The sequence below is a fragment of the Atta cephalotes genome (assembly GCF_000143395.1).
Source record: "Atta cephalotes unplaced genomic scaffold scaffold00003, whole genome shotgun sequence".
NCBI lineage: Eukaryota > Metazoa > Arthropoda > Insecta > Hymenoptera > Formicidae > Atta > Atta cephalotes.
Window position 1 is genome coordinate 3,116,278 of NW_012130067.1, and position 10,190 is coordinate 3,126,467.

At 37.7% G+C, this 10,190-nt stretch overlaps 1 protein-coding gene across 1 annotated transcript in view; it reads left to right on the forward strand.

The window, feature by feature from the left end:
• The first annotated feature begins 693 nt into the window (after nt 1–693).
• Nucleotides 694–10,190, forward strand: part of LOC105625738 — a 192,817-nt gene continuing 183,320 nt past the window's right edge. The window contains exon 1 of the mRNA XM_012207059.1: nt 694–892. Within this exon, the coding sequence (XP_012062449.1) occupies nt 694–892 (199 nt within the window). The remainder of the gene's footprint in view (nt 893–10,190) is intronic.

A 10,190-nucleotide genomic window follows, 5' to 3' on the forward strand; every position in this document is an offset into this window, starting at 1 on the left:
CTCATTCCTAGGAAGAAATCCTCTTGGTACTCGAGATGCACGTCTCTCGTCATTAATGACTAAGAATACCGTAACAGACAAAGCACTAAAGACGTTGCATCTTTTAGAGAAAATGTTTTCTTGCCTATATTGACTTGATGAAGAATTGTAACTCCTCTCTTCCCTTCATCCGATCTATATCCAAAATATATTTTTACAATAATAACAGCAGATATTTGAATTTACAGTCCTTTTGCATACTGATGCATTTCTTATAATATTTCTATTTGAGAAATATATTATATTTAATGTGTTACGTTAAATACTATATTTTTAGTATAAGTTTAAGATTTTCGTGCGAAATTATTACAACAGAACGTGTAAGAAATGGAAAAAACATCGTTAAATTCCTCATTCACTGTCCTCAAGAAAATATTATCTTCCAAAATTTCGTTTTGTAGACAGCATCGGACACCTGCTGTGCTTTCGAAAGAACCCTCTCGCTCGTAGAGGCGCGACAACGAAAAAACGAGGGGGGCGTGTCGGAAAGACAGAAATTGCGCGAATTATGCGAATTAAGTGAGCTCGCTGAGTAGTGACAAAGCTGCGTAATGAAGATACCGAGGAAGGCGTGTCGCGGGAACGGAGGCGGGGGAGAACTGTGAGGCGCACAGTAAGGAAGGGGTGAGGAGTAGGTGAAGGATATAAGACGAAATGAAGTCTGCAGGGTGGACGTCGAGGCAGAGGGAGCCAGTAAAATTCTTCGAGTCATGGGCGATGAAAGAAGGAGAAGACAAGAGAAAGAGGGAAAGGAGGAAAAGCGTCGGGGATGGTGGTGCGGAAAGTGAAAGAAGGAGCAGAAGATGGAGTGTCGAGGACGGTTGTGCACCGTCGCGACTGAGGGTGACTCTGTGTAAGTGGCCCGCGAAAATCGGTGGAAAGGAAAACGGAAGAGGAGTTGATGCTGCTGCTGCTGCTACTGCCGTGAGAACGTTGCGTGTATGTAGAAATAGCCGACGGTGCACCACATGCTGCCTGTAGCCGATGGAAATGTAAAACTGCGACAAGTCTTGGAATAAAGTAGCTGAATAAAATACAACTAAAATCCCCCGTCGCTCTCTTTTGCGTCCTATACACCAGCTCGTGGAACTCGGCCGTGGCACGGAAGATAAGTTGAAGCGAGATGCGACGCAATGCCGCGACTATCACGCGTTACCGCAACGTACTCTTCCGTCAAATGGAACAGTGAGGAAAAATCTCTCATGTGGGAATACACACGCAAAGAGAGAGTGGCAGTTACGATTCATTGGCCATTCATTCATATTGAGCTAGTGGACTAGTCTTCGATTACGATTGTTTACTAGGATTGATTGATATTCGTAAAGCATACACAGAGATATTATAGTAGTCACTTATATTTGAAACGCTATTAATTCTTCATGAATAATTTAACCGAAAGTTTGAATTATTTGCATTTTTTATTAGAAACAATGCGCGTATAGCGCATAATATTGAGAAATAAATTTTATTTTTATTTCCTACTTGTATATGCAAATGTTGGTTTATGAAAATGTATATTTGAAAATTGCCATTGCTCTTGATTCGAAAATGACAGGAAGGGACCGAATGACATGAAAGATAGTCCTTTCCGTTTCTCCTCTCTAGATATATACGTTGGACGCGGAATAACCTTGGGTGACCGGATGCATTATCTGGCTGTTCGGACAACGTGTAAGTGTAATTAACACACTACCGTTCATAACGAGGACAATGTACGCAGTCACACTAATGAGAGCAAATTAGCTCGTTTGTGCCAGTTTAGTTTCACCTCCTTGCTCCGCCGCTTTGCCGGCCGCGCGACGGGCTGTTCTCTGTGCGGTCAAGAATGCAAATTTGGCCGTTTCGCGCGCGCCAGTCTACACCAAACACGAATTTCTGTTGAGTTCCGTTGACGAATTTAGTGTTGCAGACGGCTTGCAGCATATAGTTTCAAAATTCATGACTGACGTGACAAGATGTCTTTGACGCTATCCACATTCATGCACTTGCTAACAAAACGACAACTAATACATAATTATTCTTGCACTGGTGTCGAGCAAATTGTAATTTACCAATTTACTAATTGTCTTTATGATTCTGCCACAACTATAAAAATATCCAGATAATTTTCGAAGGAATTATTTAATATAAAGTAATTCAATTTTATTATGTATAAAAAGAATTATATGTTCAAATAAAAAATATTTTCTTTTTATATATATATATTTTCTCTATGTATTTTTCTTAACGTATGTAAATTTATGTATTTGCTATTACAATAGTTTCATTTTTATTCTTATTAAATTATTAATCACGATATTGAATTTTAATATTATTTAGCTAAATATCGTAGTGTCTTAATGTAACTATCGCACAATTTATATGTCTATTTTTACTTTTTGTGGTCTACAGTTTTTCTGACGTACGAAGAAATAAAGTCGAAAGGCAAGTCGAATCGATTTTAAATAGAACTTTTTGCAAGAATGGACGTTTCGACGAGTATTACAAGCTTGGTATTTTCTTGGATTTGCATAGAATCGGAGCCACAACAGCTTCTCGAATACGTACGCACATATATTTCTCTAGTTTGGTCGATTTGTTATCCCGTACCGAATATTCTTCGCAATCCGAATAAGATGTACTGACTGGACGTACCGGAAGAAATAGAGTTCACCAATTGGAATAAAGTGCTTCCACTCTGTGGAAGAATATTTTATTCGTTTTCAGTTTATGTTTAAATTTGTTAATAATCTTTAAAAAAATCATCTATTAGAAAATTAAAAGCTTCAGATTATTTTACGATATTTTTATGTGTAACATATAAAGACATAGAATATTACATGCAATATTACTTATGATATGTAAATGAGGTTAATTCAGTTGCTAACTGATTTTTCATCACACGATTAATCTATTCGAATTTTATTTAAAATAAGATCACTGCGTAGAGGAAATCTCTTGCAATAAATCACTAGTAGACTCAAAGAACAGTGCAATATCTTAGATGTCGATTCTTTTGCCAGTTGATTTTAGTTCTCTATCGACATTCTTGAAAAGTCAAATCCACATCGCGCAAAGCCAAAGGAAGTTCATAGTGGAAACGGAAACAAAAGCGTAGAACAAAGGAGAATAAATATTCAGGATATCCGCAAACAAGGAAGGTTTACGATTTTATGTATAAAAATTGTAGAGTTACCTCGATCGCCATGTTACAAACGCTCTCACATTTCTTTGCTGCAAAATGCCTCGAGAGATGGAGAGGCGCGGAAGTGTGTTATAGAGCACAAAGGAGAAAGATTGAGGAAAAATGCACAGACACGGTAGTGTAACCATTCGACTGATCTCAAAATATGAAAAATGGACTGAAGTTTAGCAATGTTAACAGTTATAGCCGTTCCCCGATTATCATTTTCTTACGTTAAATAATTTTTTCTAATCTTTCAAACAATTAAATTATTGTAATAAATTTGTGTCGTGTTGCGAATAAACTTTTGTTCGTTCATATTTCGTAAAGTGATTTATTACTGCAAGTCCTTAATTTTCTTTGTCGTCACGATGCATGTACAGAGTATACGAAATACATACACTTCGCCTTATTTTCCCTGTACTCTCTCCAGTCCCTTCTTTTATTTTCTACACCGTTCGCTTCTTTCCCTTTTGTCCTATCCATAGTGCTGCAAAAAGGGTCCCTGTGTCGCAACGTTAAAGTGCATTTCACCTGGGAGGAGCTTAACAGTAATGGCTTGCATCATTTCGTCGAAACAAGCATCGATCGCTCAGCAAGTGGTTACCGAAAACGTGGCGTATAATCTATGATTATCAAAACAACTATAGCATATAACGTTGATTTTTCATACGAACATATGAGCAAAGCAAAAGAGAACCGAGAAATATTTTAATTTCAAATTTTATAAAAAGATGTGATTTTTTTAAAACTAATATACGAAAAATATGAAAATATAAAACGTGTCAATCTTCGAAATTCATGTTCATTCACAAAATTCGTCTGCGTTTCCTCAGTCTGAATCTTTTGACACACTTTTCTTATGTTTGTTTCGATTCAATCTTCTTCCATCGACATTCCAACTAACGCCGTCGTTGTATGCGCAACTAACGGCCGAGGTATTTTCCTCGAAAATTCGCTCGAAGGGATACTTGATGCTCGCGTAACGACATAGTCCATGGGAAGAGGATACCTTAGTAAGAGGCCTGTAGATTCACACTCAGGTTTGCAGACGGTCAACCGCAGTGTCGGGTTACCGTACTTGTAGAGATGGACAACGACGAGGAGAGAAAAAATAAATGGAAAGAGCAAGATAAAGATGAATGCATTGACTTTCCTAAATTTTCACAGTGCTCTGCATTACTTTCATTAATTAATAACTAATAAGTAAATATCGTATTCGTCTTTTTCCATTGTGGATGTACCTTTATGACAATGAAAATATTAAATGGGACCGATTTCTACTTTTCTCTTCTTACAACCGGACGGCATGAATGGCTCGTTTTCTGATAACTTCGACTCGCAAAGCGTGAAACAAGTTGAACGAGCGTACTCGATAATCGAGTCGGTTGTTCACGCGGTTGCCTCATCGTTTAGGCGTGCTAATTGCACTCATTATCGACGTTACTGGAATACGGAAGACTGCTCCGTAGTAAAACGTTTTCGAGCGTTCTTTTTTTGTCAGCAGAGGAAATGAACAGTGAAATCAATTGTATCAACGAATAGGTTGGATTCTGTATATAAAAGTACGGTAGATATATAAAATTTTATGTAAAATGAAAATATTTGCTGGATATAAAATAAAATGTGCGCTACAAATCGATTGTTTAAATATTTTGTGTTGAAAAACGTGTTAAATATTCTGTTTAATTTGAAATACTCCTATACTTTAAATCCTCGATAATTTTGGATGAAATTAATTCCATCTATGTACGGATGAAATTTTTTACTAAAATTTGTACACGTATTAATAATAGCATTGTTTTGTTAAAGATTGTATTATTTGTAATTATTTATAGATATAATTTAAACACTTAAGGGGATTTTCTATAATACTTTGTCGCGCTATTGTTTTTATACTTTTTTTAAATGTGGATCAAAATTTTTCAAAATTATTTCTTGTTCTCTATTATTGTTTGAAAATGCTATTTTTTCTATAAAAATATGAATAATTAATAAATTTAATTGATTTTTATGCATCGCGTGCAGGGAATTTATTTGTGACCATGATTCCGGTTTTTTGCAAATGAATTGAAATTTAAAAAATGAAACGTGAGTATTTTAATCAAAATACTTATGTCTATCGTCGAAATTACGAGGAAAAAAGAAAGTAACTACCATAACTAAAAAAACTACGTGATAACTAAATAGGTATCATAGCTAATGTCTCTAAGTTGTGATACCTATATTATTGCAGCAGCAAACCATTTCTCACCGTAGTTTATAAATTTATAATTAGAGGAGCAAATATATTTTAACAAATCAAGATTAGTTACAATAAGAAATTTTTTCTGTGCAGAATTATTCATTTCACTTTAAATAAAATGCTTTTATTGTTCATTTTTCACTTTTTTTTTAAATGTTTTCCTCAAAAAATAAAAAGAATTCAGTTAATAAAACAATTCTGGTTTTGACGATTATAATCGCAAGTATCATAATTAAAATGACATCTTAATTTTTAATTTCAATCCATTGAAAGATCATAATTATGATCGCAGATAAATCATGTACATGACGCACAAAAATCAAGTATATCTGTTAATTATTCATACTTTTTATTAAAAAAAAAATAGCAAATCTCTGTCTGCAAACAATAATAAACAAAGAAGAAAAATATTTTTTTAAATATTTAATTTTTTAAAATATTTTAAATATTTCCAAAAAAAAATTCTAAAAAAACTTAAAAAAACAGCGCGACAAAGTAGAAAATTAAAGAGTCGATACGCTGTCCTGCATTCTAAACGCAGTCTAGTCAACACTTATGTTGCTCTCAAACTTTCACGATCTTATTTAGAACCAAATTCAACAGGATGTTCACAAACGTCGCGAATTCCAAGCGAAGGGAGTATTTTACAGGAGTAGAAGGAAGTAAATACGAGACGTTCTATCGATAAAAAAAAGAAAAAGTAGCTATTTACGAGTCGTATCGTGTTCTGTTCTGTTCATTTCGACGTTGGCATGATCAAGGAAACCAGAGTTTTAATTTTCCGTCTCAGCAATTCGCTAGTCAGAGAATCAATGAGAATTAAAGAGTAGGGTAACGTCCTAGCTTATTCTCGAACGAAAAAGAATTTCTTGTGAACGATGAATTGCGAGAGAATGCGTGGAAATGCAAAGAGCATCGATTTTGCTAAACGTCTGCGTATGTAAATGTATAAATTATATATGTAAATTAGATTTCTTTTATTGCTAGCCGAAATAAAGCAAAATGCGAAATGGAAAATAAATAGATCGAACGCGGCGACCTGCGCAAATAAAATTTTATTCGTATTTCCAAGAGAGAGCGATGTTCAATCTACAGTGACCCGCCACACCAGATCCCACTGATATCCTTAGCTTAATAGTTGTTAAAGTTGTTCGTCAAAGTATACACTCGCAGCAATTTTCTTCAGAAAGGTCGCATCGCACTTTGAGGCTAGTAACTCGGGAGATCTTCTAGCGCAAGCGAGAAATTTAATCGCGACTCGTTCGTACGATTAAATGTCACCGGTGCCATACACGTGAGACCAAAACGGGGGAGAGAGACAACGGTGTCCCGGGAAATGAAAGGGTGCAAGACGGAGCGGCGGAACGCATCGTACGAGGAACGGAACGAATAAGAGAGAATGAAACAGAGTAAGAGAAGGAAGAGAGAAGATGGTAGTCGAGGACGAAGGGTAGATCAGCAGGGTCCCAGATTTCCCCAGTGATTGTCTCGCAAAGTCTCGCAGAGTCTCGTCAGACCATTCATCGGCGACGTGCCGAGACTTCAAGTCTAGAAAGGTTGCAGCCCTCCGCTAAACCGTCGCCAGTCCTTTTTCAACCCCGATGAAAGAGGAGGCAAAAGCTGAATCGCTCGACATTTTCAACCCGCGTGTGTTTTATCCCGCGAGTCTCTGTCTCCTTCTCTATATCTGTCTCCTCTCACCTTTACCCGCTTCCACGCTTCCCTCCTCGTCGTTCATCCTTTGATGATGAAATTGCCGAACTGGCCGATAACACTGATTGAAAAAAAGGTTCCCACACAAAATCGAATTTCCAGTTACGAGCACCCCATCAGTATATAGCGGGGACACCGCGATACCGATTGCTTTGATCGCCATGTATATACAGCCCTCTTCGTTATGAAACCCCTTGTGATCACCCTAAAACTTGCCAGAAATTACGGTTATGAAATGAATCTGATCTAGGCTTCTGATATTTCAATCGTAATTATAATTATAGTGTACTTTGACGTATAATCTTAATGCAAAGATGAAAAATGTTATTGATACCTGAGACATAACGATTATATTTCATTTTTATTTATCATAAATTACAATCTTCTCGTAAGATTCATGAATTTGCATTTCTCTTTCGTCCTCCGTTTAATCGCCATGACGTTTCAGAAACTGTTCGGCCTTGACGGACCAGATCAGGCAATTCGCCTTTGATTAACGAAGCCCTCGACGAGGCCAAAGAAACGATTTACATTTTGGCGAAACGCGGGGAAATTTGCGAAACTGGTCAGCAGACTGCACGGTCGGCGCGTATTAATTAGAGACTCACCCTTAAAGTACCAGCAAGGCACGGCCTTAAAGTACGGCAGCCGTGGTCTGGTGAATTCAGTGCTCGGATTTCACGTAGTCAGACGCGGGTTTAGTGCGCCGTGGGGGTAATTATTCAAGCGGCATCCCCCGTGGCGGGAGAGTCACGCAAGGGTACGACGGCGGAGGGTGTGAGTGAGTCGGCCTGAGGGGGCGCGAGACGATAGTGGGAGGGTTTCTGAGCGCGTCATCCATCACTCCGTAACGTACGCATGTACCCGCGAGTGCCCTGAAATAATTGAGCGAGAGCGGTGGAATCGTTTCTCCTCGGTAATGCTAGCGACTGAAATTTTGTTCGTTTCTCGGGCGAGTCGTAACCATCCACGGAAAAGCAGACGGATATAGAAAAATGGAAAGCTTTTACGATGTCTCTACTTTGAACATGTTTATGCGTTTATTCGCCTCAACTATTGCAGCATTTGAAAATGCATAATTCTCTGACGGTGATGTATGACATATACTATTTTCGTGCACGAATTTATATAACATGAGTATATAAATGTGATAAACGTTCGTATGTTTGATATATAGAATCGGTTTCTCCGATTTCTTCACGGATGACGATCAATTAAGGGGTAATATTTATTATATTATATGCAATTTACGTTTTCAATGGTATTAATGTTTTTGAAAGAAATTTCAGTTGTAGCAAGATTCACAGATACAAGATTGTAAGTGAAGAAGGGGATGTCGCGACCAAGCCGATGCTTCATTCGCTTGGTGAAATGTTTCGGCGTTTCCCTGGTCACGCTTCCCCAGCACGACTTTGATTATTCCAGAGCCGTACGATTAGTATTCTGTAGAAGAGAAAAAAAATGGACAGAAAAAAGAGCGAGGAAAAGGCGTTGAGAAAGAGGTAGAGAAGGCAAAAGGAAGGAAAGCACGAGAGATTGAGCGTAATAGCGCGAAGGAAGGAAGTGAGGAACAGGAAAAAGCGGGCACCGAAGCCGTTACGTTCCGGTTCGGCATGCCGGACCATCGCGCGCCCGGTCCGTTTTATAAAGCTGCCTACGAAATTAAGAAGCTGTAAATTTGCGAACCTGAATTAGTATTCCGCCAGACTTCCTCGCGCCGTCTGGAAATCGCTGCGAAGTGGAAGGCGCTAGCGAAACGATATCGAGTTGGGGGGCGAATACAAAGGGAAAGCATTTGTGTCGGAAAGGCAAGCAAAGAAAAGATGGGGAGAGGACTGCGGAACGACCGAAAGTGAGCGTAATCTTCTTTTTGGGCACTTCCATTCCTACTATCTCCTTCTTTCATTTTCGTCCTGCTTCCACGTACGATACGTGCTTATTTTCAGGAGGGGGGGGGGGAGGTAAGATCGACGAGTTGTGATGAGTAAAAACGAGAGTCACCCCCTAAAGGGATAATCTCGGCGAGAAAAATATCGACGATCAGTCCTGTGCTCGATGTCATGGCACTGTACTCCATTACGACTATTGCAATATACTCTCCGCGATATATGTCTGCGCTTATTTCGAGATATATTTAACGAACGAAATAACATTAATGACACCGATGTGATAAGATATTGCAAGCGATAAGCTTATATGATAAAGTGATACATTATATAAGAAACGTGTAAATCATTACATATCATATTTGTTTAATAATTTTTATGTCTTATTCTCTACTTTTTTTAATGGGTTTAATAAACGTTGTTTTTATAAGCATTAAAAGATTTCCTGAATCATCGATATCTAATAAAAATTAAGAGATTCTCTTTGCCTTGAAGCTGCAAACATTTAATTTAATCAGCTTGTTGACACATCGTTACATCATGACAAACGAGCTTTCATTTGCCACTCTTCTGGCCGTGATAAAGCGAAAATTCTAACAATAAAGACGTTACATTCCGCGTATCCTAAAATAATTGAATATGCGTTGGAGTGAATTAGCGGCGGCGTTGAATTAAATATAAGACGTTGGTAAGCCTTGGGGTTGGGAACGTCGGCGATGCAGCTTGCTATTAATGTCACCAGCCCTAACCACGGGTCATGGACACCGTTAGAAGGGTGCATTCTTAATCAGGTGTGCCTTTTGGTACACCCGCGCGCCCTAAACTGAATGAGATAATAAAGCTGCACATCCGCAGGAAACCCCTAATAATTTTACAAAATCTGGATCGACCAGTTAACGCGGTAGATCCAATATTAATAATAAAAAGGCAATACGATGCGTTTGATAAAATAACAATACGCCAATCAAAATTTGATAGCGTAATTCTATCTTGTAATAATTATCATAGAACATACATATATATATATATATATATTATATATATATATATATATATATATATATATATATATATATATAGTTACTAGTATTAGAGTAGTTCGACGACTAACTAACCTAAATTAATTTATTATACTAGTTTAATT